The following is a 26,173-nucleotide window of genomic DNA, read 5'->3' as shown; positions in this document are numbered from 1 at the left end:
TAATGCTCAACCCGCACAGAACTAGTTTATTCAGTAGTATGGGGAAATGGAAAAAACAAAACAAACAAAACACAAACACAAAACCCTACCATATTTACAGTGACAATCAAACTGTACAATCTGATGGTTAGTATCAAGTTAGCATCCAGCATCTTTGTATTTTTTAAGTCAAGTCATCAGTAGTAAAAACCAGTTAAAATTTTAACCCTTTGCAGGAATTGCTGAGGGGAGAGTCAGGGGGAGAATCCACAGCAGGAGAGCCAGAAACCAGCTTTACAAATGAGAAACAGGAGTGTTTTTTCCGCCCATATTCTCTTTTTCTAGCCACCTGCTCCAGAGGAAAGTCTGTGACAGGTCTGGAATACATGCTGAGCATAAATGGCAACTCAAATGAAGAGCAGTTGGCAAAACTGGGGCGGGGTGGGGTGGGGGAGGCAGGGAGATGACAGCCTGTAGTAAGGGGAAGGGCCTCGGGCCCCCATGCCAGGACTGCTGGGTACACACCCAACCTGCAACAGCCACATCAAGACCCCCTGGGACTGGACACGAACCCATCCCAACACAAAAAGCAAATAAATAAAAAATATATATTAACTCTCTCTTCGCAGGGAGCTGGGGAAGTAGTGAGGGAGAAAGAGGAACAGGACCTGGTCCTTTGAAGAAGAGAGCCAATTCCCAGAAGGGGTTAAAAATAGAACATGTCTCAGTGGCTACAGCATGTCAGACAAAGTGGGGTTTGTCTGATCTTGGGGGCGGGTGAGTGGACCCCAGAACCCAGACTTGAGACCTGCGCTCGGAGCAACTGAGTCAGCACTGTATTTACTCTTACTCTCCGTCCCACCCACACAACAGCAAAGAAGCGCAACTCAACACGACTGGCCTTCCCCACGTGCGGGTCGGGCAGGCAAATGAAGCACTTTTGGGTCAGCAAACTGAGCAAACGCCTGGGCTGCAGCACGAGGCCAGAGTCCAGGGAAAGGAGAGGGGCTGGAGTGGCCCGGCCACTGCCCAGGGGCACGGGTTCCCCTCAAAATGTGTTCATGCAGCATTTGGGGGTCCGGGGGCGCTGAGTCCTTCTGCCCCCTCTCCGAACAGGGCTTGTTCAGTTCCTGGGAGGGTGGCACAGGCTGGCTGAGGTGCGCCCTCTGCCCTGATGCCCTCGCCATACTGAGGCCTGCCCGGTGCAGCCTGCAGGGCTCACTGCCCTGGGTGTGTGTGGCTTTGTCCTTTCCTTTTGGTGATGGCAAATGAGGGGCAGGCTCTCCCCAAGAGTCCCTCTCCTCCCAGAGGCACAGCAGATGGGAAACCGAGGAGAGGCTGGGGAGCGTCCTGGGAGGTCCTATCCTCTTTGGGAAGGGAAAGGGGAGTCAGTTTCCAGCATATAAAAAAAATTAATCCCTGAAGTCATGAAGAGTGGAGATTCTTTTTTAAATTCTTTTTTCCTCTTTTCTGAAAAACTTTGTCTTGGAGATGTTGGCCCCAGGGGTCCAAAGTGCAGTGAGGGGGATGGTAGGGGAGGGAGTTGGCACTAGATGGCCTTGGGTGGGGTTGGGTGCCCCTCCCGGCAAGGCCCAGGCTCCTCAGATGGACGTTTCGTCGCTGCTGCGGGCAGGCGGTGGGGAGCAGGGGCAGGATAAAGCACAAGACAGGAGTGAGGCATGAGTGCAGCTGGGGAAGGTAAAGGAGCCTCAGGGTGTAGGAACCACCGGCCCAGGGTTAATGCAGGAAGTTAAAGAAGAGAAATCTGGAGAGGCAGGAAAGGAAAGTGACAGAAAAGGCAGACAGAGAGTTAGTAGGAGCAGAGGGGACAGTGAGAAGCTTCCACCAGAAGAAGGAAACAGAAAAGCAACCCCAGCTCCCCAACCTCCCTCACTCTGCCAGATGCTGGGCTGGGCCAACCCCACAGGCACCATAGTTCGTGGGCATGTCGCAGGAAGGGAGCTGGGCCATGCTCTACCCGGTCATCCTCCAACTGCCAACCAGACAGGCCGGGGAGGCCTGGAGGCGCTCTGAGCCCGGCGGGGGCCTCTTCGGGGCTGTACCCTGTCCCGCCCACCCAGCCACACTCACTCGGAGCCTGACGAGTCCTCATCCACTGTGCCTGCCTTGATGCTCATAGCGATGGGCATGACCCCGTTCAGCTGCTCCTGGAGACTCTGCCGGGGTGGTGGGCGGGGAGGGGGCCCACCCCGGCTGCCCTCGCTGGCTGAGGAGCCCCGAGATGACGCTGTGCCCTGCTCCAGGGGTAGCCGTAGGAGGCTGCTCTTCTCGCTGATGGTGGGCAGACATTTCTTCTTGAGGATGCCTGTGAGTCAGGAGGGCAGGTGTCATGAGAAGCAGGCGGTGAGAGCACCAGGCTGCCCTAGCGAGCCCCACCACCCATGGAGCAAATGTGAGGTGTGAGACTGCCCACTCGCCTTTGTGAGGCTGAGCAGAAAGGCCTGGAAGGGGGCCCAGGGACCCCTCCCAAGGCAGGGCATCTCCATTTTCCCGTGGCCGCTCCTCGGAGGCTCCATTGCCACCACTCTCCTTTGTCGTGGTCCCGAAGTCTCCTGGCCAGGGGGCCTTCCCAGGCCCAGGGCCCCCATCTGGTGGAGAAAGGTAGTAGATGAGGCCCAGAGAAGGCAGACAGCCAGGAGTGTCACCTCCCTAGTCTTACCTCCCAGGCACTTTGCCCTCCCACTGTCCCCAAAGGCCACAGCCCTGGCGCTGGCCCACCCTTGGGGGTACTGTGCAGGGGCAGTCTCTCAGCCCCGGGCCCCAGCAGGCTGTCCCAGCCTGGCTCTCCAGGAAAGGCCGCCGCCTCCTCTTCCTCCTCCTCCTCGCTGTCTGACGAGTGGGTAGAGGCATAGGAGCCACTCTGGTCATCTTCAAGAGACAGGTCACTGTCGGAGTCTGTGTCAGGATCTGGGAGGTGGGGGAGAGACCACAGCTGGCCCACGGGCCTCTGCCCACCCCGCAAAACCCGGACAGCTGTGCTCTCAACCCGACCGGCCATCAGGGGCTTCTGTCCTCACCGTGCTGCTGGTCTTGACCTTCCAGGAATAGGCTGCCTGGATCCCCCAGGCCAGGGGGCCCTTGACTAGGGTTCAGTGTGGACTCCTCCCTAAGAAGACAAGACAATGCTGGAGAGGTCAGCCTGGCCTCTGGCCCAGTGTCCCATTCTCTTCTTTCTCCTGGGTTTTCCAGTTCCTGCCCCACGACCATCCCTTACGGCTTCTAATCCAAGCTGCCACCGGTGTCAGCCATGGTGTGAACGCCCAGCAGCCGGCTGGCCTGGGTCTGGCAACATGCGTGGCGCTCTCCTCCCTTTCCCTGCCCTCCCAGCTCCAGGGCTCACCTCAGCAAGAAGGGGATATAGCTGGGCTGACTCTTGCCGGAGCGGCTGGCACTGTGCAGAGAGCCCACTGAGTCTCCATAGGGCTGGTACAGCCGCCCATCCGCGTACGGGCTGGGGCAATTGTAGGACTAGCCAAGAAACAGAGAGGTCAGTGAGCAGAGGAGCAGGACAGGACGGCCCCAGGCTGGTCGTGGAAGATCTGAGGGAGCCTGCCCTAAGTTCTACCTCCCACACGCCCAAGTCTGGAAGACAGAGGCCCCACATTTGGGCTGCCCTCCATCTCGGGGCCTAGTAGTGTCTGTGGCTCTGCCATAGCTGTGCCAGTCCCACGTGCCCCGAGTACCACGGACTCGGCCGTATGAGAGCTTGCTGGTAAAAGACGGCACCAGGAATTGTCTCCTGAGAGCATCCTGGGAGATACAGAAAATTTACCAAGGGTCCCAAGGGCTTCTCAGGTGTTAGGCCTTCAGGACCTGATTACTTGCCTTGGCCACTTCCTCCCCTTATTCCTCCAAGCTCCACACACAATTCTTCCATCAAAATCCTTCTCCCCACCCCCAGGTCCCCTTCTTCTCGGGCCACACGTACCATTGCACCGCCCCTTCCTCCTTTCCGGGAAAGGATGTAGGGATGGAAGAAAAGTGGGGCCAGAGCACACAGCACAGGCTCCCTGGGCACCTGGCCTCTCCCCCCACCCGAGACCCCGGCTCCCTCACCGAGGTCAGGGTGGACTTGGTGGTCAGAGCAGGGTCAGGGCTGGGCTTGCGGCTGCAGGCAAACTTGAGTGCTTTCCGGACCTCCTTGCTAAGCACCACGTAGGAGAGGAAGATGAGGGGGCCCTGGGAGGTGGGAGGCGGTGACCGTCTCAGTGCCTATTCAGGCACCTACAGCCAGGATTCCCCTCCCGCCCCCATGGGCCTCCCACAGGGTACCTGGATGCAGTTGCAGGCAGCAAAGAGGTAGTGGAAGAGGAGAGTGTCACTGTTGACAGAGAGCAGTGCCAGCAGCCACGCAGAGCTCAGCAGCAGGAGGGCTGTGAAGGAGGGCCGCAGGCCCGAGCTGGGGAGGGGGCGGGCCATGAGTGGGAGCACACTGCTGCCCACTGGCTGCCCAGGCACCCACACCCCATACTCACACAGGGCCTTTCTTCTCAAAGCCCTGCCGCTGGGCAGCACAGGAGGCCCGGGCTGCCAGGATGTACAGGAAGACACTCATCTAGCAGCAGAGGGGGAAGTAGAAGGGGGTTCATCAGGGGATGGACAGCTTCCACCCCAGAGGGCCCAGCAGCCTTGGCTGCTCCTAATGGAGATCCTGAAGATGCACTCAGCCTGCTCAGCCCCAGTCCACTTTCTGACACTTACCGAGACAGCAAAGGCCACAGGGCCAGCGAAACTCCAGATGAGTGTATCATAGATGGAGAGCCAGCAGAAGTCGGGGTTCCCATAGCCCTCGGGGTCCAGGCCCACAGCGAGACCTGGGAGCACAACAGCAGCAGGGGAAGGGGTGGTCAGGGCTTGGGAATGAGGCAGTCAGGTGGGCTCATGGGGCCAGGCACAGAGGATGACAGTTTCTGTCCACCATCAGTCCATGCCATCCTTTCGACTAGGGACACGTAGGTCAGGATGGAGGACGCAGCCCCTGGGCGGGACCCCCAGGGGCCAGGTTAAATCCGAGGGACACTTATGAAGAACTTGGGGCATCAGGATGTGGAGCCTCTGGGCCTGGGATACGGTGGGGAGAACGTGGCATGAAGGTGGACCTGGGGATGTAGAACCTCAAGCCCCAGAAGCGGGGTGGGGTACCTGTGATGAAGGCGGGCACGCCCCAGCCCAGCATGTAGTAGAAGCGCATGGGGCCGGCATTGACGTCGCGCACCTCCGTGAGAGCTCGGTACAGGTGCAAGGCCTCCAGCAGGGCCCAGGAGAAGGTGCAGAGGAACAGGAAGTGCAGCAAGATGGCGATGACTGTGCAAGCAAACTGAGGGTGCAGGCCGCGTCAGCAGCCGGGGCACCCCCAGAGCGTGGATTCTGGTCTTGTCGGGCAAAGAGGGCGAAGGCCTGGGTGTTGGGAGGTGCTTCATGGGGAGTCTGGGCAAGCGGAAGGCATTTCTGGGGTGCTGGGGAAGTAAGGGGAGCTAGAGAAGAGGAGATCGTGGGCCGGGCCAGGGCTGGGCTCTGTCAGGTGCTGCTGCAGGGACCAGGGTGGACAGTGAAAGTGGGGAGGACTCGTAGGGGAGCCTGAGTGGCTGGGAGCTGGGTGAGGAGGGACGTCTTACAGGGAGGTCGGCCTGGTTGATCCCCAGGAGGAAGACCAGCTGAGCCAGGCCCAGGGCGGCAGTCAGATTCCTCCGGATGCCATGCTGGTTGGAACGCAGGGCACACAGGAGAGTGAGGAAGAGGAAGGTGAGCAGCAGGGCAGCCAAGGTGACCCCCAAGGCCACGTATGTCAGTGTCTTCAGTGGCAGGATCTCCCCATTCTGTAGAGTGGGCAGCAGGGGACCAGGGAAATTAGGAAGGGCAGGCAAGGTCTGAGCACCCAGCCTAGCGCCTTGGGCCCCCCACCCACCCCCACTCTGCAGCCGCCCCTTATGGGTCCAACCTCCCGCCGGGACACGTCCATGAGCACAGCGAAGCTTGTCATGTGGTTGCACTGGCAGCTGACGTGGCTCTCGTTGCGGAAGACGACTTCGCAGCCTCGGGCTGACCAGCCACCTGTGCCACTGACCCTGCATGAGGGAGGCAGGGTCAGGACACAGGAGGGTGGGGAGCCCAGGGGCCTGGGCTCTCGGCCCAAAGCCTTGGCGGTAGGGTAGTGCAGGCTCACAGGATCGAATGATTCCAGAAGACACAGATGGGCTTGGTCCGCTCCTCTGTCTCGAGCAGCCGGAACTGCACCGTGACAGGCTTGTCCAGGGCGCGGGGCAGAAGCTCCTCATCATCGTGGACGCTGATGCTCACCACAGGTGTGTTGATGACAGGGCGTTTGGGAACTCTGATGTGTGGCAGGCAGGTACACAGTCACCATGGTAGTCGTGTGACTGAGGCATCCCCCTTGCCATTCCAAGACGCCCCCAGCCCCTCGTCCTGCCCCGTGCCTCAGCACTCGCCCACTCAATCCACGCCCCGACTCCTGCCCGTGCTATCGCCGTCTCCCCGGCTGCTCACCTCAGGCTGCGCTTGTCTGGGTCATAGTTATGGGGCAGCAGCCCAGCCAGAGTGCGGTAGATGATGACACTGGCCACAGCCTCACCCTGGCTCAGCTCCGGGTGCCGCCGCTGACGCCGTGCCAGCTCCTCTGACTCTTGGGCCTCTCCGGGGCCCGCAGGCCTGACCACAGGGGGTGTTTCTGGGAGTGGAACACTGTCCACTGAGCTGGGCCCTGCACAGATGTCCCAGCCTGGCCCCTGCCCCGCCCCTTAGGCACCCACTGACCTCTGAAGACAGACTCAGGCAGAATAACTGTTGTCTCAAGGTCCGGGGGCCGCTCCCCCCGAAGCGCCTCGTAGCGAGGCAGCTTGGCCCCAGCGAAGTTCCCCTTGTCCAAACGCACTACAGAGATGACTAGAGAGGGGGCCACAGGTCGGAGCCCATGTGAGGCAGGTAGGGCCTCAGCACGACCACCCTTGCCATGGACCCTCCCTGCCCTGGGCACCAGTCTCACCAATGTTGGGCGTGACGATGGTGAAGGGGCTTAGGTAGGTGTGCCGCATGTTCTGGGCCAGGGCACTGGCATAGGCCTCATAGTGCTGGAGCAGCCAGGCGGTGCCGCCTTCCGTCTGCTGGATCAGCTCCCAGTGCCGCTTATTGGCCGCGTCCAGGAGGGCGCTGCCCACCCGCAGCAGATTCTGGGGTGGGCGTGGTCACGATGAGCCGTGCCTGTAGCCCCGCGCCTTCTCCTCCCCACCACTGGGCCCCAGCCTGTGCCTAGACCAGCCCTGGCTCCCCACCTACCTCGCCCTCCCTCTAATCCTTCCAGCTCACTCTCTGGCCAAGCTGCCCAGGCCCTGTGCCTGGACCCACACGGATGTACTAAATGCTGATTCCTCTCTGCCCTGGCACTATGGGCAGGGCCTCTGCTCTGAGAAGCCTGGTCAGACCAGGCCCCAATATGAACTTATTTTCTATGGGCACCTTGCTATGAAAAGGGTTGGGTAGAGGTGTTCTAAATTACCCAGGTGCTGGGCCACGGCTCAGGAGATCTCGTGGAGGAAGGGGTGGGGAGTGCTTCCCATTCTGCCCCCAGGTTGCCAGGAGCAGGCTCACTCACCATGACCCTGACCTAACCGTTAGCCAGCCCTGCCCGCTCCAAGCCCCACCTCGGTGAAGTGCACATCCTGCGTGGCTGACAGCCCGAAGCCCCGCTGGGCGCTCTCATGGGCCAGCAGCCGTGTGGCCAGCTGGTAGGCCACCTTGACATCACTGCCAAAGTAGCCAGCCGTGTGCTGGGTGGCATTGCGCAGAAGCAGCGCCAGCCGCTGGGAGCGCCCCGAGTCCAGGCCTGACTCATTCCGCTGCAGCCGTTCAGCCTAGGACAGAGCCAGGTGGGAGGGGAGGGGTCAGCTCAGGAAGGTGGCAATGAGGTACTCATAGGTCAGAACTGGAACTTTGGAGTATGAGGGCTTCAGGAAAGGGGAGAAATGGCCTCTCCAAGTTGGGGCCCCAAAAGGCAGGGGCTAGAATTCCAGAATCTGTTTCTCGAAGCTGGGTGGGCCACGTAAAACTGGACGGAGGGAAGGGGAGGGAGGGAACGGAGATGAGGAGTTTCACTTACGAAGCCCTTTAGCTCTGAGAAGGTGACTGACGTGCAGTTAAAGAGGTTTGGGGGGAGCCACCCCCTGTGCTCATCACAGTGGCGTACAGCGGTCCCTGGGGAAGGAAGCCAAGAGGCTGCTTCAGAAAGAAACACAGGAGGCCACTGAGCCCTGGCTGAGAAGTTCTGCTGGGGGCCAGCACCTCATGGGCCAGAGACAGGAGACAAGCAAACAAGGGCCCTTTCCTCCTGCAACCCAGGTGAAAACAGAAAGACAGGTGTATAGAACACTAGAGTCAAAGCCTCTGCCAGATCAGCCCACGAAAGGGCTACAGGAGCACAGGGCGCGAGGCCTCCTCGAGTCCCCAGACATCACTGCCCCTCTTTAGCTGCCACCTCGTGCTCTGGGCCACTCTCTGCTTGTGAACTCTGTTCATCATCAATCCAAGGCCAGTACCAGCCTGGGCTTGGTCCCTGGGACAGCAGTCAACATTCCCTCCACGCCAGACTGTCTGTCTAGTGGCATAACTCCAGGACCAGGTAGTGAGCTGAGGCTGGGAAGCCTGTGTGATTCATCTTTGAAGAGCCAGCACTCAGCCCTGTGCCAGGCACACTACAGGTTTCTCAGCACTTTTGTTAAGAGTCCAAGATTTAAGCATCCCTCTTCCAGGCACCCTTGGGAGCAGAGGACCTGTGAGCCAGGGAAAGGTGGTACATGGAGTCTCTAGGACCTGGAGGCCAAAAAGGGGGTCCCAGGATCTGCAGCCAAGGGGTTCCCACCCTCACCCCACCAATGAGAGGCTAAATCCTCCATGTGACATTCCAGGCATCCAAGACCTACCAAAGGAGCCTTTGGGGCAGGGGGCAGCAGCAGGCAACCCGAAGCGGGTACGGGGCCACCAGATTCCAGCCTCGATGGCCCGTGGGCAGCTGTCGTAATTCACTGCCAAGAAGCACACATAGTCAACCAGGAGCAGCTGGCCCTCTGAAGCTCTGCCCGGGCTCCCGAGCCTTCCCTCAGCATCCTTAGGCCTGCCACCAGGTCCTGTCCTGGCCTCTCCGGGACACCAGGACCTGGCAAACAGTGGGGAGAACCACCCACCCTTCCTGGGAGCCCCACCTTCACAGCCATTGGTGGTGACCTCAGCAAAAGGGTTGTCGCAGCGGTCACACTGGCGTCCAATGACACCCGGCTTGCATGGACACTGGCCATCCTCGGGGTCACAGACTCGGGACAAGGAGCCCGTGGGGTAGCAGTCACACAGGAGGCAGGTGGGGCTGCCAGAGGGCCGGTAGTGGTTCTCCTGGGAGGGAGGAGGGGGATGGGGTCATCGGCTCAGGCTCTCTTCCCTGGACTCTCATGGATCCTTTCAGCTGCGGCCCCTCTGGACAGAGGCTCCCTGACCTCAAGTCTCCCCAAGAGTGGTATTCAAATTACTTAACAACTGGTAATGCCTGGGAGTTTAACTAATCAGCGAGATATCGACCAATCAGAACAGATGTCAAAATAACCAGTGCAGCTGGCCCAGAGCTCACTGGTTAAGTATAGGTCCTCAGACACATGAGGACAAATAGCCACTTGCCCACCTGATTAGAGCAAAAGAACAGTCCTCAACTCTCATTAGGAAGGCTTTCCCCACTGTCCCCCCTCAAGGGCCCAGGAGGCATAGAATAGAGGCCGAGGCGGCCACTGTGGAGGCCTAGGTCGGGGCTGTCACCTTGCAATGGCACTCGCCACTTGTTTTGTTGCAGTCTGGGTCAAAACCTTTGCTGATGTCACAGTTGCATGGGCCACATGTGGGGTGTCCCCACCAGCCTCGGGGACAAGGTTGGTCAATCCTGCAGAGAGAGGCCCAGGGAGGCATGAGCTCACTCGCCACCCCAGCACAGTGTGGCCATGTGTGGCCCTTCTAACCCTGACTGCAGCTCAGCCTGGTTCTCGGTGCAGCTCACACACAGGCTAGCCACTGGCACCTGCTGCTGCGTGCCTAGTCCACTTACCTGGTCTCACAGTATGGCCCCAGGTAATTTGGGGGACACTCGCAGGTGTAGCCATGGGGGGCACTGGGCTTTCGGGTACATGTGGACTGGTGCTCACACGGGTTCAGGTCACACACATTAGTACAGTTGTCACCATAGTAACCTAGGACCAGAAAGATGGGAGAGACTCAATCCCCACTCTCCCCTGGCACTTTCTTCAAACCTGCCTTCAGCCACCTCCTTCCATTCTGACCATCATACTAGGTAGCTATGGCTTTGTAGTGCATCAGAGATGTGATATGATTGGCCCCAGGTCACACAGCAGAGCTAGAGTGAGGCTCCAGGAACTTGCTAACCTTCCCTGTTTCCCTGGATCCCTGACACACCTGGATCACAGCTGCAGGAATAGCTATCCCAGTCATCGCTGCAATAGCTGTTGGCAGGACACGGGTTTGAGTCACAGGGATCTGGCAGGCTACAGCCGGGCTCCACATTGATTCTTTCCCCGCGGCTGGGGTCCAGACTGCTAACACCCCCGGGCGTCTCGCTCACCCGCACACCCTGGGAGGGACAGGAGCAGTGTTAGCCCTCTGTGGAGCGGGCTTCTAGGTGGTGGTGGGGCGAGGAAGGCTGGGGAGGATGCTCACCTGCAGACAGCCCCGGAAGCCACGGGCCACACCACTAGCTGGCCCAGACACTCCTCCCACCGTAATGTTGCTCAGGTGCAGCCCGTGCAGCCGGGGGCCCAGGTTGCCCTCTGCCTGCTGCTGCCCATAGTCGAAGGATAAGATGGCATGGCCAGGGCCCCCGCTGGCTCCAAGTGCCAGCTGTGCATGGTGCCAGTCGCCATCATTGGCCCGGCCTGGCTCCAGCTGGAGAGACGAGGCCTGTAGCCCCGTGCCCTCCACACTCAGCACTACGTGGCCTTCCCGCAGCTGGCACCAGGAGGAGAGAAAGGAAGGTCAGCAGACTGGCTCCACCGCTCTTCTTCCAGCCCTCTGTCCCCCGGCCTGAACCACCAAACCCACCCTGCTTGCTGCCTCACTGAGGCCAGAGAGGACAAGGTGTTATTTCCGTTGGGACCAGTAGATGGCAGCAGTAACACACCAAATCCATCCAGCTGCCTCTTTATTGCTAAGGAAGAAAAGACCCCACCTGGCCATCTCTGACCAGCCCCCTGGAGGCTGCCAACCACCCTGGCCAGGGCCCACCTGCCCCCACCCTTCCTTGCATCACCTGCAGGGTAATAGTGCTGCGCCCCCTGGTGACGGCCTGCAGCAGGACGCCGTTGGCCTGGCGAGTGCGGAACATGAGGCTGAGGTGCCAGGGCTGGGAGATGGGCAGAGAGAGGCCATGCCAGGCCACTAGGCTGCTGCCCAGGAAGCGCTGCGGGTTGGCCATTTCTGGGGAGGCAGGTAAAAGCAGACTGAAGGGTGATGCAGCCGAGTGCCCCAAGAGATATGATGCTCGGTGGTGGTGGCTCTGTGGCAGGCAGGGCACTGCCTCTCCCAGTGCCCACTCCCTGGTCAGCCCCACCCTCCAGCACATTTACCTGCCTTGGGCCCGCCCCACATTGTGCCCAGGCCTGCCTCTGACTGGGCCCTTTGTCTCCTGTGCTGCCCTCTCAGGGCTCTGCCTAGACACGCTTTTCCACCCACAGCCCGGCTCAGCTGGGCCTTGCCCAGTGCCTGCCCTGACCCTGCCAGTATTCCCAGTACTGTTGACAGCTCCCATGCCTTGGCCTCCTACCCTGGGCACAGCTCTTGCCCCCGTAGCCCAGAGGGCACTCGCAGCTGAACGCGTCCCACTGATTCACACAGGTGCCCCCATTATGGCAAGTGTTGCTGTCACACACATTCTTCTTGGCAGGGCAGCCTAGAATGGAGAGAAGGAGACTCGGCTGGGGGTTCTGTGGCAGTGGCTGGAGGGGGATTTGAGACCCCTTATGCTGATGTCCCCCTACCAGGCAGAGCCCCTCCCCCAGCTCCGACCCCAGGCTCCCATACCAGGCACGGTGCCATTGTTGGCAATGAAGTCGGCCATGTCCACGTGCCGGCTGTCCACCTGCAGGTTCCTCATGCACCCCACAAAGTGCCGCGTCTGGACAGGGAAGCTCTCGGGCAGGTCAGGCACCCCGCCCAGCAGCAGGGGCCCTGTCAGATCCAGAGACCTGAGGAGCAACAATGGTGGTGACATGGGGCAGAGTGGGCAGCTTGTGGCTCTTCCTTCTCCCCCTGCCCTGCCGCCAGGCCAGGAGGCGAATGCCCCAGAGTCCAAGGGGCCCTGCAGAGTGGCTCCAGGGGGAGGGGAGGCACCCCCAACCTGGAGCTGCTCTCATCCCACACCTACCTCCTCCCCAGGAAGCTCCACAAGGCCCTGCTCTAATCCCCTGATCTCGCTCAGTACCTCCCACCACCCAGCCCCACAGAGGGCTGACCAGGGGCTCAAGGAAGCGAGGTGAGGGCAGGCCCCCATCTGGATTGGTTCCCATTTCAGGGTCCCCTAAAGCCTACCTCTCGACCGTCACTCCCCCTCCCTGTCCCCTGCTCACTTCTTGCTGCCACCCTGGGTGCCCTGGGCAGCACAGGAGTAGTTGCCCAGCACAGCTCCGAAGCGCAGGGCCACCCCTGTGTCACAGCCATCCACGGTCACCACGGCCACCTTCTGCTCGGATGGACCCTGGGGGAGCCCTGTCTGGCCCAACAGCGGCTATGGATCAGGGAGGGCAGAGAAGGGAAACAGTGAGCAAGGAATCCACTAGGTTCATGGACCAGGCACAAAGACACCTGTGCACATTGATACCCATTGTGTGCACACATACGTACACGTGCACACACGTGTGCTCATGTGATTTATAAGCTTAAGTCAATATCCTTCCTCAATGTGCATTCAAGTTTGGCTGGCCTAACGGAACAGGACATATCTAGCACTACCCAGAGGAACGGAAATGCACTGCAAAGTGGCCAGTACCCACCCCTTCCCGCCCCTGAAGGCAGCACCACCCAGGTCTAGGTGAGCACCTGAGCCCAGGACAGCCCCCCAACCCTCCCACACTCACCTTATTGTAGTACTTCAGCTGCACTGTGTGCCACTGGCCATCACTGACCCCTCCGGGCACAAATGGGGACACGGTGGTAGTGGACTCCCCTGGGAAAAGGACCCAGGTGAGCTGGGACACCAGGTGAGGGCTGGGAATGGGGGAGTGTGCACTCATGCTTGGCACTGGACCCAGGTTTGGCTGGGAGAGTGTGTGACTTAGGGTCAGGGGCAGAGAGACATGGTGCCTCTAGGATATGGGCAAGGACACGGGGCAACTGGATCACCTGCAGAGAAGGTAAGCTGGACCTGCTCCTGGATCACCTCGAGAGCCACAAAGTCATGCTTCTCATTGAAGCGCCCGTTATACAGCAGCAACCCATCACGCTCCTTGGTGGCAAACCTGAGTGGGAGTTGGGGATAGGGGCACGGAATGGGGCACCCACCTGGATGCCAGCATCCCAGCCACCTAACTAGCCCTTGATTCTACCATCATCCAGAGGGCTGACACCTTGGCCAAGGCTAGGGGCCATGGGGCTAGAACGTGGAAAATGAGCCTGAACCAGAACCAGAACAGAACCCAGTCATCCTGGCTCCCCACCTTCGAGGGCTGAGTGGGAGGAGTGACAGGTGGATTCTGGGGGCTGAGGAAGGTCTGCTGGCAAAATGTGCAGGTAACTCCAAGTGCAGCCCTCTCTCTGCCAACGACCTGCTCCAAACACTTTTGCTGCCTGACTTCTGGCCTTGATGGTAGAACAGCAGGCACCCCAGGCTCCCGCCATGCCCCTCCCCCGCCAGCGCCCCGCCACTCACGAGAGGGCCAGGGTGAAGTGGAAGCGCTGGCGCAGGCCGCGGAAGGTGATGAAGGAGCGGGCAGGGAAGCTGCGCGTGGTCACCTGGCAGTAGGGCTTCTCGAAGTCTCCAGATGGGCAGTCACACTTGAAGCCACCCACCAGCAGGTTGACGCAGGTGCCCCCATTCTTGCAGACACCCGGGGTGCAGCGGCCTGAGCGGGCACTCACTTCGCAGTGCTCACCTGGGCAAGAGGAAAGGCAGGGTGAGGACCACGTCCCTGAGAGGAGGAGGGGGACCGGGACTCTTCCCCTCCCAGCAATAGCTCCCACGGGCTCCTGTGGGCTCTGCGGTATTCCCAAACTCTCCCCGGCATCCCCCTTCCTGTCACGGCCCATCTTCTCTGAGAAACCCCAGTCCTTCCAGGCACTGTGCTTGGCCCACTGGGCCAGTCTCAGCACAATCTGATACACTGCTCTCCCAGTTTCTTGAAGCTCCTGGTCCCTTCTATACCCGTCTGGGCCTCAAAGGCACAGGCCTGTGAGGTCCCTGGTCATAAGGCCCAGGTCCTAGGAGCCTTTGGTGTCATGGCTACCACGCAAGCCTGAGGTGTTCTAGCCCCTGCAGGGGTGAACGTGCATGGAAGGGCCTGCAGGGTAGCATGAGGGCTGGTGCCAACCTCCCCTTCCTCCATCCCTCCCACTGATGCTTTTGTCCCCATCAGGCACCGAGATCAGTTTCTCTCCCTAGGGATGAGACCAGGCTTCCACTTGGATTTGTCAGAGTTATGAGGGGTGATGAAGGGCTGGGGGAGGAGAAGGTGGGGACTCCAGGAATGGGGCAGGGAACTCCCACCCCGAGCCCTGGGGTCCAGGCTGAGGACCTCTGTGCGCTTGGGAGATGCTGAGGGAGTGGGGAACTGAGCCCTGGGAGCAGACCAGGATTTCGTGGAGGAGCTGAAAATTCCAACAGGAAAATCCACCCCTTTCTCTCCCTCCCCATTCCCAGATTCTAGAGATAGGTTCTCAGCTCCTGTGCCTAGTGACTGGCTCTTGTTTCCATGGAAACTGTTGTTCGCCTACTCCAAGCACCCCCAATCCTCCTGGACAGACTCCCTCCTCTCCCAAGCCCACCCTTCCCTCCTCCCCCACCCACAGCAACAGCTGAGAGGAGTCAAGTCTGGCAAGTTCTGGGCAGGAAGATGCAGCAGGGAAGGCAGCGGCGCCTGCCTGCCACACTGCTGGCGGAGCTGTGGCCATGGCTCTAAGGCACTGTGAAGGAAGGGCCCATAATGGAGAGGAGAATGGGATGTCCTGAAGAGAAATGAGAGCCCGCAGGGAGGGGTCCAGACCACAAAGCAAACACAGTGAGCGGCCCTGCGTCACAGGCCAACAGGAAGACATCCTAGTCAGCACCTTCTTTTATGCACCTGGGCAGAGTGCAGCTATTCTGCTCAGGGTCACACAGGTGTAATGATCTTCTGAAACACTCCTACCCCTGCACCCAACCTCCTCCAGTGTCCCCAGCTTATCGCGCCTTCCCCTCAATGCCTGGGGAGAAAAGCACTTGCTGCAGCGCAGAAAGGTAATTCACTCAGTAGTGGGCGGAGATCAGGTGCAGTCCCAGCCTCACCTCTGATCAAGCTGTGAGGGGAGACCTGGAGCAAGCCACCTGATCCGAGCGTTCCCTTACACCCAGCACTTTCTACAGGCCAGCTCTTGCCATGTAGGACATTAATTACATTAATCCTCACAACCCTCCTATGATATAAGTAGATTCATTATCTCTATTTTAAAATTACTGAAGCACAGAAAGATTAAGTCATTTGCTCAAGGTCACACAGCTACTAGTGGCAAAGCTAGGATGCACACCCAAGCAGGTTTTCTCTAGAGCCAGTGCTGACCTGGTGACAGCTTGCGGGGGGTGGGGGTGGAGAAGGACTCCCCTCTCTGCCTGGGGGGAGGGGCGTGGGGGTGGGGAGCGGAGAAGGACTCCCCTCCCCACCCTGCCTTCCTCAGTAGGTTGTAAGAGAGTAAGCGCGAGTTGTGAATGGCCAGGGTAAGCGGTCCCTTACTCTGGAAATGAACCAGGCAACCCCTGTGCTTAGCCTGGCTCGTGTGCGCCACACAGTTAGCCCTCCCGGGCCGCCCCCGGGCGCCTCCCTCGCTCACCAGTGTAGCCGTCGCGGCAGAGGCAGGTGTAGCCTCCCTCGCGGCTGCGGCAGCGCCCGTGGGGGCCGCAGGGCCGCGAGTAGCAGAGGTCTACCTCGGTCTCGCAGTAGTCGCCGGTGAAGCCGGGCGGGCAGCGGCAGCGCAGCCCCCCGACCGGGTGGATGGGACGGAAGAGCACCGAGGAGGAGGCGATGAAGGGCGCGGAGGAGTCGAAGCGCAGCACGGACACGCAGCGCATGTAGTTCTCGCAGGGCTCGCGCAGGCAGATGTTGTCGTCGAAGGGCAGCACGCGCTGGGCCGAGATGGCTGTCAGCAGGCTGCGGTTGAGGTACAGGCGCTCTTGCAGGTCCTCCGAAGGCAGGAAGGGCGGCCCGCCCCCCGGCCCGGGTGGCTGGCCCACCGACAGGCTCACGTTGAGGATGCGGCCGCCAGGGGCGTCCGTGTCCCGCTGCACGTTGAAGACCACCACGTGGTCTGGGGGCGTGGCCAGCGTGGCCGCCACCGCCTGGATGAAGAGGCCCAGCAGTGGCGACAGGAAGCGCTCTGGCGACATGTCCTCCAGACGCAGCGTGATGCTGTGCGTGAGCATCTCGTCGGTGATGATGGTGACGCGAAGTGCGCACTGGGCGGTCACGCTGTGCACACCGTCTGCAGAGAGGCACATGGGTCAGGACCCGGTCTGCGTCTGGGAGGGGCAGGAGTGCCAACATATAGACCTGGCCCCGGGCAGCAGCACTTGAGGAAGCGAGTAGGGGCTGAAATCCAGCGGGAACATTACTACCTCGCTCAGTTGCCAAGGAGCTCCCTTTTCTAATTAGCATAAAGGTGCCCAAGGAGGTCTGCGTATGTCACCTGTGGGTAAGTCGCTCCTTGAGGGTCAGCCCCCATAAGTGCATAGGGGATGATATTTTCAGAAGTTCTCTTTGCACAGTTTCCCAAAACCCTCTGTCGTGAAGCATGGCACATCTTTTAATGTTTGTGCACTTTTCCTTGCCCAAGCCATGGGTCCTGCCTCCTTATACCAGGGTGTAGGCTTTCCCTGCACAAGAACCTTCTTTTGCCTTTTCTTACCTCTCTACAGGGCCAGAGCACCATGAGAGACCCACAAATGTAATCCTCCTGCTCCCTCAGCCTCTATATCTCAACACTCCCATACCCCTGACCCTGGCTGTGCTTTCCCCTCCCCCACCATCATGGAGAGTGGGGGATGAACTGGGTCAGTGGGCCACCGGGTCCGCTGAGCTGGATGGCTGCTTGGGCGCAAGCCCGCTATCCCCATGGCAACGCCCCACACAAAGCATTCTTCCCGCCAACTCTCTGGGCTGCTGAGGGTAGCATGGGGGGGCCCACCCCAGGAAATCCAGCTGATCCACCTTACCAGTGGCAGCAGCACCCACTGCCCTGATGCCGTGGCGCGGGGGAGGGGGGGTGGGGGGTGGTGGTTAGGGGCCAGAGATGGAAAGACCTGAGCAGCTCTCCACCTTGAGACTACAAACAGAGAGCCCCACTGGGCTGATCTCTCTTCTGGCCCTATGGCCTCTAGCTACTCATTGCCCACTTGGCTCACCCCATTATACCAGAATGCCTGCCACACCCCCAGGCCACACACTCACTTATGAAAGCTAAGTACTAACACACTCTGCTGTCTCACTCCACCCACGCACCCTAAGCCCAGAAATACCATGCACACCTGAATGCACAAACACATGGGAACAGATTTTATTTAGCTCAAAAATGAAAGCTGGAGGCCAAGAGGAGGGGGAAATGGCTTGGCAGGACTGTAAAGGATATTCATATTTTTATTTACTGTTCAATGTCTTGCACATAGTGGGTGTTCAGCAAAAACTAAAATGTTGATGAGAATCTATTCAGTCTCCATAGTGAAACATGGCAGGAGGGGCCCTAGCAGATATAGGAAAGGACAACCTAGCAAGAATGGGGCAGGAGATGATGTTTCTGGGGTGGGATGGGAGAAGAAGACGGGTCTGGGGTCTACGGCCATGCCGCCCTGAACAAGTCCGATCCCATCTGATCTCGGAAGCTAAGCAGGGTCGGGCCTGGTTAGTACTTGGATGAGAGACCACCTAGGAAGACCAGGTGCTGTAGGCGTAAAAAATAAAAATAAAAATAATAAAGGATTGTAAGCTGACAAGTTCCTTGCAATCTGTGAGGTCGACCAAGGGTTGCCTCGCCTATAAAAAAATAATAATAAAATAAAATAAAAGAAGAAGAAGAAGTAGAAGACGGGTCTGGGAATAGATTCTGCTTCTATGTTGTACCTACTTGAGGTGGCTGACTACACCAGGCTGTTCAGTTGAGGCTGGGAGGCCATCTCAGCCATGTCCTTAGCCCACTGCCCACCTGCTGTGTCCTCTCGTGGCTAGAGACTGCCGAGGCCCGCCTGCTCTCACCAGCATCCTATCCTCCTTGTCATTACCCACTTCTGCTCCTCCCACTCTTGTCTCGCAGCTACTGAATAGGCCGTTCCTTCCTACCCACCCTACCCAGCTACCAGCCCACAGTCACATGAGTTTTCTAACCTAAGCCCTAAGCTCACCTACTCTGAGAAGACTGCCCAGATTTATGACCTAAGGCTCTACTTTCCTCCCTCTTTCAGACCCCCATGCACTCAGGTAAGAGCTGGCACAGGGCTCTCTTGTACCTGGTGCCTCTGCCTAATTAATCCTCAAGATGATACTCCCTCCAGGCAGAAAGCAACCCAAGAATCCACACAGAATGCTCCTGACTGATTAGGGAGGGGAGGGGGCGGTCGAGGCCAAGGAGCAAGAGAAACTTGCCCACCACTCAGCCCTGGGAAGAGCGGTCCTCTCTACGTCCCCTCTGCCATCCCATGCCCCCGCCCCGTGCTCCTCGTTCACTGTGTCTCTGTTGCTCCCCATCTGGTCTACCATCTGTGACCACCTGCCCCTCTGCTATTGTCCCCCATCCCCAGCAGTTAACCTATTGCTCTCTCCTTCCTCTTTGTTCCTCTCCCTTGTCTTGACCTGGGCTGCCCCTCAGGTGCAAAAGCAGCAGTGGGAATAGGGGTGTGGTGTGCATGGCCTGAGCCATCCTCCTGGACAGAAAACTGTTGGGATGGGCTCGGACCCCAGGAAACACCAACTGCGCCCAGAGCCCAGCCAGCTACACCTGGAAAAGTGCCAAGTCTCAGACTGTGACAGAATCAGACTCCAAGTCTCTTCTCCTGGCAGATGTGCCAGTGGAGATTGTAGGCCCGGAGGGGGTCAGCCACTCTGGGGGCTGACAGGCCATGGACAGGAGCTGCTGTGTGTCCTAGAGAGTAAGAAAGAGGCAGGGAGAATTCAGGCTTGAGGAAAGCCATCCAGCCCAGGCTAGGGCAGCCACAGCCACGAGGCACAAGAGAAGGGGAAATCAGAGAGGCAGACACACGGAAGAGACCAAACGGGAAAACAAAGGCCCAGGAAGAGCCAGCGATGGAGAAAGTGGGAAGGAAGGACAGAGCCACGCAGGACATGGGGAGAGGGCCACGGAGAGGGGCAGCGCAGAAGGGGCCCCGCGGGCTGGGGTGGGAAAGAAAGAAGAAACAAAGAACAAGAGGAGGAAAACAAAGGGGCAGTGGGAGTCAATCCCCCCTCGCCCCAGCTTCCTGAACTTTCGGGTTGCCTTGGTGACTGCCTCCAAGGGTCAGGGCTGAGGGGACAGGGTGAGTCTAGCGTCGGAGGGCCAGTGAGGTCTCCCGCTCTATTCCAGGGGAGCCGAGATCTGGGGGCTCTGCCCGGGTAGGAGCCTGAAGGCTGGGTGGGGCCTCCTCTGCCCCCATCCCTGTGTCCTGTCACGCTCGCCCAGGGCAGGCTGAGGCGAGGACGAGAGGGAGAGGCGGTCCTTCCCACTCCTTCCCAGTGCCTCACCTCCCAGCACAGAGAAGGACATGGGACACAGGAACTCCGGCCTCCCACTTCCTCCTCCTGGAGGGGAAACAAGTTTCGAGAGGCACAGAGCCTAGCCGATGACCTCTAAAAGCTCCCACACCCTGGCTCCCATGGCCACCGGAGGAGTGCAGCAGGGGAGGCGTCCGTCCAGGAAGAACCCTGAAGGGGGAGGAGGCTGAAGCCATGCCCTGCCTCTCATGCCTCTTACTCCTCTCAGGCCCAGACTCCCTGGGGTGGAAGCGGAAGCCTGCCAGGCCTCCCCTCCCCGATGTGTTTGGAGTGGGGATACATGACTGATCCATCCCCAGGGTACAACTAACTGCGGGTCCTCACAAGGATCCCAGTTGTTCCAGGCTTGGGGAAAGAGTTCAGCAACCTGGGGCTGGCCCCTCCTTGCTGCTGCTGCTCACTCCCCATAGCTGACAGAAAAGACACAATGCCACCCCCACCCAGACTCTCCTCCCCTAACCCTTCTGTCCAGGGAATCTGCAGGCTGAGCGCTTGGCCAAGCAGCAGGAATGCCCTGCCTGGGTCCTGGCCAGGCTCCCATGCCCCGGGACTCTGTTCTCTTCCCACTGATCATGGGGCTCTGCCCTCAAAGGCCACCAGTCCCCTGGTCCATCCTGGTCCCACACTCCATTCTCCCAGCCCAGGCTGGTCTCAGCCAGGAAGTAAGGTCTGGGGTCCTCAGAACAACCCATTGGATGGCAAGGGGGCCCAGGAAGCCTTAGCCTTCCCCTGGCCTCACTGCAGCCCCTCCCCAAGCCGAACCGAACCATGGCCTCTGACAGTGGGGTCTGTCTGGACAGAGACAATGAGCTCTGGCCTCACTTCCTGTGGGGCAGCCAGGCCAGGCTTTTTCTGCCTGGAGGGAAAAGAATGCTTGAGACAAAGTCCCCCTCAGCCAGTCTGTGGCTCAGCCGGGAGCCAGAGGGGCCTGGAGAGGCCCGACAGCAGGGTCCTGACCCCTGGCGGCAACCCTGTGCCCCCATAGCCCTCAGCTCTATATGAGATCACAGAAATATCCTGCCATGAAGGGGTCCTGAGGGGACCATCTTGCTTCTCCCCGGCCGCAGCCCTCTCCTCCCCTCCCCCAGCTCTCCTGGCCCCCTCCAGTCTTCCACGTGCATTTTTTCACAATTCCTGGCAGCCAAGGCAGCCTCACAAAAGTTCCTCCAGCATGTCACGGGCTGGTGTGTGTGTGTGTGTGTGCGCGTGTTTTTGTGTGTGTGGCGGGGGGTGCAGCAGCAGTGGATTGAAGCAGCCCAGCCCAGCCCGGAGCTGACCGGTGAGGCCTGTACCAGCTGCCAGGACTCCCAGGGCTCCTTCCCAACCTGCTTCTGTCCCTCGACCTCTGTGCCAGGCACCAGGCAGAGTGGCAGGTCAGCAGTTCCTCCCTGGACAGCTACCCAGGCCCTCGCCCAAGGGCCACCCCTACCCCAGTGTCACCTGGGCCCTTCCTTACCTGACACTAGCACACTCATGATGGCCTCCAGAGGCCGGTTGTTGTCCAGGGCCCGGCTCAGCCTCAGCTCGCCCGTGGAAGCATTAAGCAGGACCAGGCTGAGTTCATTTCCCCGCTCAAAGCTGTAAGTCAGGCTGTCTGAGATGTCAGGGTCGTGGGCAGGCACACGGCCGATGGCACCCCCAGGGAAGCTGCTCGAGCGGTTGGTGACATAGTTGTTGAAAAGGATCTCAAAGTTGCCCAGCACTGGCGGGTTGTCATTGCGGTCAAGCAGGCGGACATGGACGGTGGCCCGACTCACCAGGGGAGCTGAAGTGGCCTGGATGACCAGGATGTATTCAGGCCGGTCTTCGTAGTCCAAGTCCACCAGAGCGGTCAGCTCCCCGGAGAAGATGTCCAGCTGGAAGACCTCAGGGATATTGCCCTCCACAATCTGGTACATGATCTGGGCGTTAGTGCCCTCATCAGGGTCAGTGGCTGTGACCCGGGCCACAGCCAGCCCAATGGGGCTGTTCTCTTCCACAAATACATCAAACTCATCCTGCTTAAAGACAGGTGGATTGTCGTTCACGTCTAACACAGTGACTGTCACTTCAATGGGCGTGCGGGCTGGAGGCATCCCCTTGTCCACAGCGTATGCCCGTAAGATGTACTGGGCCACATTCTCACGGTCCAACCTCCGCAGTGTCCGCACAATGCCAGATGTGGACTCCACGATAAAGTCACCATCTCCATCACTGCCCCCTTGGAAGGTGTAGAAGACCCTGCCGTTAAGGCCAGAATCACGGTCAGTGGCTGAGATCTGCAGGACACTGGTGAAGGGGGGCACATCCTCATAGACACTGCCCTGGTAGGAGTCCCGCAGGAACTGAGGGGCGTTGTCATTCACATCATTCACCAGGATCTCCAAGTAGGTGGTATCCGACTTCTGGGGAATGCCATTGTCTCGGGCAGTGATGGCAAGGGTATAGGACACCTGGTCCTCGTAGTCCAGCTCCGCCTGGGTAGTGACAGCCCCCGAGTCTGCATCGATGCGAAACTGGGGAATGCTGTCCTCCATAAAGTAGGTGATGCGGGCATTCTCACCTGTGTCCTCGTCTGTGGCACTGATCAGCACCACCGTGGTGCCTGCTGGCCGGTCCTCGTTAACATTCACTGTATAATGGGAGCTCTGAAAGACGGGACGATGGGTGTTGGCATCGGTGACGTTCACCACCACCTGTGCTGTGTCCTGCCGTGTGCCGTCAGAGGCGGTGACAGCCAGCACATACTGCCGTTCGAGTTTGTAGTCCAGTGGCAGAGCGAGGGACACTAGCCCACCACCACTCTGGCTGGTGATGGAGAAGCGGTTCCGGGTGTTGCCACTGGTGATCTGGTAAGTGATGACGCTGTGAGCATCACGATCTACGGCCGACACAGTCACCACGCTGGTGCCCACTGCTGCATCCTCATTGAGCCGCACCGTGTACTCTGGTTGGGTAAAGGTTGGGTTGTTGTCGTTGACATCCAGGATGGTCACACTGACACTGGCTGAGGCAGTGAGTGCTGGGGTGCCATGGTCTCGGGCTTCTACTCCAAAGCTGTAGAAATCGACTTCCTCCCGGTCCAGCTCAGCAGCCACGGAGATCCAACCCGTGCCATTGTTGATGGTGAAGGGGAAGTCATGCCCGACTCCAGCAAGGCGGTATTCCAGGCGGGCATTTTCACCAGCATCAGCGTCAATGGCCTGAACGTGGAGAACCAAGTAGCCTAAGGGGACACTCTCCAGGACAGTAGCCTGGAAGGGGGTGCTGACGAAGATGGGAGCATTGTCGTTGATGTCCAGGACCTGCACCGTTACCAGGCCAGAGACATTGGAGAGCGGGGGCCGGCCACCATCTTGTGCCCGAACCCGTAGGGTATACTCCTTAGTCGTCTCGTAGTCAAGAGGACTGACCACGTCCAGAGCCCCAGTCTGGGCATCCAGGTAAAACTGTCCCCGAGCATTGCCACTCATGATGCTGTAATGCACCAGGGCATTGCTGCCCTTGTCTCTATCTGAGGCCGTGACGCGAAGTATCGGGGCTCCTGGGGTAACATCCTCCCGCACCTGAACCACGTAGCGCTTCTCACTGAACTGGGGGGCATTGTCATTGTCGTCCTCCACAGATAGGAAAACAGCAGCTGTGGCACTCCGTGGACCAGGGTCTCGACCCTGGTCACTGGCCTCCACTGTCAACTGGTAGGATTCCACCTCTTCCCGATCCACAGGGCCACGGGTTCGGATGACCCCAGAACGAGGGTCAATCTCAAAGGCTTCCGAGGGGCTGCCCCCAGGCCCCTCCAGCAGGCGGTACAGGATATTAGCATTGGGGGGCGCATCGCCATCTGTGGCTCTGACGGTGAGCACCTCATAGCCAACCTCCAGGTTCTCCCTGAGGCTCTCCTTGTACTCCTGCTGCTCGAAAACAGGGTCGTGATCATTGGTGTCAGTCACCAAGATGGTGAGCGTGGCCAGGGCACTGCGTCGAGGCATGCCATGATCCTGCACTGTGACCCTGAACACGTGGGTGCTCTTGGTCTCACGATCCAGCTCCTCCGCTGTAGTTACAGCGCCAGTGATTGGGTCCAGGGAGAAGAAATGGTTGGAGCGGCTATCAAAGAGGGCATCCATGGTGTACTCAAGCCGACCTGCCTCACCCTCATCTGGGTCAATGGCCCGCAGGGATGCCACGGAGGTACCTGCTGGCTGGTTCTCAGGCACTGTGGCCTGGTAGCTGGGGGGCTGGAACTGGGGGGCTGTATTCACATTCCTTTTCCGACGCCCTCCCGTGGATTCTTCTGCTGACCTTTCCCCTGCCCTGTGCCCGGGGGTCTGAAGCAGCTTGCAGGACTGACATCTCAGCCGTGGAGCCTTTAAGCACGGGTGTTCGTCAGGCAGTGTGAGCTTGCCCTGTGGGGAAAGGTGGCCTCTAATGCCCAAGAGGCGACAGCTCCAGGGGCAGCCTTCCGCCGCTGGCGGCAGGGGAATGTGAGCCCCGGATTCTGGGCACCAGACCCTCAATCCATCGTGGTGGGGCACCAGATGGCCAGTCAGCTCGGTCCCAGCATCTCTGCAGCGGCTGGTGTAGAGCCAGAGGTTCGAGGCTGAGGCAGGACAGAGCCAGCCCACGGGGGCGCAGGTCCCCGATGAGCCGCGTCCCCCGGTCCCCAGGGAACGACAGGGCCCCACTTGGTCTCCCAGTAGTGGCGGCGGCAGCAGCAGCAGCAGCAGCGGCAGCGGCAGCGGCAGCGGCGTGGGAAGGGGGGTGCGGGCCGCCCGGCTCCGCATCTCTCCCTGCTCCCGGCCCGCCGGGTCAACGGCGGCGGCGACTCCTCCTCCGGCTTCTGCCGGCCCTGCACCGCCTCATGCCCGGGCTGGGGCGCAGGTCCCCGGGGACCACTCGTGCGCCCCGCGGGGCCTGCGCCTTGATACCTCGGCGGGGCTGGAGCTGTGCCCTCCGATGCTCCCGGGCTCCCACCGATCTCCGCCGGGCCTGCGCCTAGGTCGCCCCGACCACCGCAGGCTGGCGCCGCGCCTCCACTTGCGCACCCGGCACTCGCCACCTGCGCCCGCCGGCCCCGCGCGCCCAGGGCCCTGCTGGCCCCCCAATCCCCAGGGAGCCCTCTCCAGCCCCGCGAGATCGTCCACCTGTGCCCGAGGAGCTGCACACCCGGACCCCGGCCCGGACCCTGTCACCCCGCGTCCCCGCCGCGGCTGCTGCTGTCGCCGCGGCCCCGGGCCCAGCCCCACGCTCCCTCGCCTCCCGGGCGGGCGGGCGAGCTCTGCAGAACAGCGGCCGCGGCGGCCGCGGCTCATTACCATAGACCTGCTCGCGCCGCCGCCGCCTTAAAGTGGCGACGCCAGCCGCACCGAAGGAGGTGGGCCCCACCCAGCGCCCTCAGCACAGAAGCTCTGGGATTCTTGTTGTCCAGACCCCTTCCCTATCCCATCCCAGATCCCTACCACCGCCTCGAGTGGAATTAACAATCAGAAGCCAGACAGAGAATGTAATAAATGGTAGCACTACCCTAAGTGTGCTTAGAGGTTTTTCAAAACATTTTGAAGGGCTCTCAGAGGCCAAGTGCCACCTTACACCACCTATAATGGCTGGCAGCTGCCGGCTGCTGATAAGAGCCCTGATGGCTGTCCCCTCCCACAGGTGTCCAGTCAGACTAGGCTCGAATGGCCTTTCTCCACAATATAAAGCCTCCCTATATCCCAGAGACACCCTGCCTCCCTGGGAAGGCACAGTGCTGTCCTCAGTGAGGTTGTAATCCAACCCGGCTGCCCCTTGGGGTCCCGCTGCTGAACAGAATGACCCTAGCCTCAGTCGGACATCACCTGGGCTTTTCGAGGGGAGGTAAACTGGGAGTGTCAGGGCAGAAGCCAGCTTGTAGAAAACACCCTAATACTGCCAGGTTCTGAGGCCCAGAGAGAGTGAAACCTGTTCAGGGTCACAAGGCTGGCTAAGGATAGAGCCAAGCTTTACCATAGGCTTCCTGGGGCCTAGACCAGTGGTTTTCATTGCCCAAAATGGCTTCCTGTCTGGAGAGATGAACTCTTGCCCCCTCCCTCCTTCCCCATCAATGTGCAGCTGCCCCTCCCCTCCTTCCACCCGTACTTGTGACCAACAAACAGCACAGCCACTGGCACAGGGATCCTGAGCCTCTTCAGTGCTAGCCCGCCACGGACTGGACCTTTCGCTTG

General features: G+C 59.9%; 1 protein-coding gene and 1 non-coding gene across 4 annotated transcripts; one reads left to right on the top strand and one right to left on the bottom strand.

Moving 5' to 3' along the window:
- CELSR2 (cadherin EGF LAG seven-pass G-type receptor 2) lies at positions 1–25,248 on the bottom strand. 3 transcript variants are annotated; one of them, XM_039841070.1, is made up of 34 exons: positions 21,445–25,248; positions 16,069–16,716; positions 13,919–14,141; positions 13,393–13,508; positions 13,128–13,216; positions 12,621–12,778; positions 12,076–12,239; positions 11,819–11,944; positions 11,306–11,472; positions 10,717–11,004; positions 10,456–10,630; positions 10,091–10,232; positions 9,808–9,928; positions 9,210–9,393; positions 8,931–9,032; positions 8,111–8,205; positions 7,656–7,865; positions 7,001–7,184; positions 6,772–6,900; positions 6,505–6,685; positions 6,164–6,331; positions 5,939–6,065; positions 5,616–5,816; positions 5,143–5,317; positions 4,702–4,814; positions 4,476–4,555; positions 4,273–4,399; positions 4,057–4,179; positions 3,341–3,468; positions 3,018–3,106; positions 2,719–2,907; positions 2,418–2,588; positions 2,071–2,305; positions 1–1,602 (listed from the first exon to the last, which is right to left on the bottom strand). In XM_039841070.1, the coding sequence occupies exons 1-34, from the start codon at positions 24,752–24,754 to the stop codon at positions 1,581–1,583; spliced, it is 8,760 nt and encodes a 2,919-aa protein (XP_039697004.1). In that variant the 5' UTR covers positions 24,755–25,248; the 3' UTR covers positions 1–1,580. The 3 variants fall into 3 exon arrangements, with proteins under 3 accessions (XP_039697004.1, XP_039697005.1, XP_039697007.1); XM_039841071.1 differs by having other exon boundaries at positions 1–1,599; XM_039841073.1 differs by having other exon boundaries at positions 1–1,346.
- Positions 18,059–18,177, top strand: LOC120585291 (5S ribosomal RNA). The gene has a single exon (XR_005648291.1). It is a non-coding gene; the product is annotated as a 5S ribosomal RNA (ribosomal RNA).
- Positions 25,249–26,173: the final 925 nt, after the last annotated feature.

This window comes from Pteropus medius, unplaced genomic scaffold (genome assembly GCF_902729225.1).
Source record: "Pteropus medius unplaced genomic scaffold, Ma_sr-lr_union100, whole genome shotgun sequence".
Taxonomy (NCBI): Eukaryota; Metazoa; Chordata; class Mammalia; order Chiroptera; family Pteropodidae; genus Pteropus; species Pteropus medius.
Note: the sequence above shows the minus strand (reverse complement) of the source record. Positions and strands in the feature narration are given on the sequence as shown.

Coding starts and splice junctions, on each gene's coding strand:
- CELSR2 (XM_039841070.1), bottom strand. CDS start 24,754: ATGCGGAGCCGGGCGGCCCGCACCCCCCTTCCCACGCCGCTGCCGCTG. Junction 6,901..7,000: donor CATCGTCACGCCCAACATTG/GTGAGACTGGTG, acceptor CCCCCTCTCTAG/TCATCTCTGTAGTGCGTTTG. Junction 1,603..2,070: donor GAGGACTCGTCAGGCTCCGA/GTGAGTGTGGCT, acceptor GCCTGCCCGCAG/CAGCGACGAAACGTCCATCT.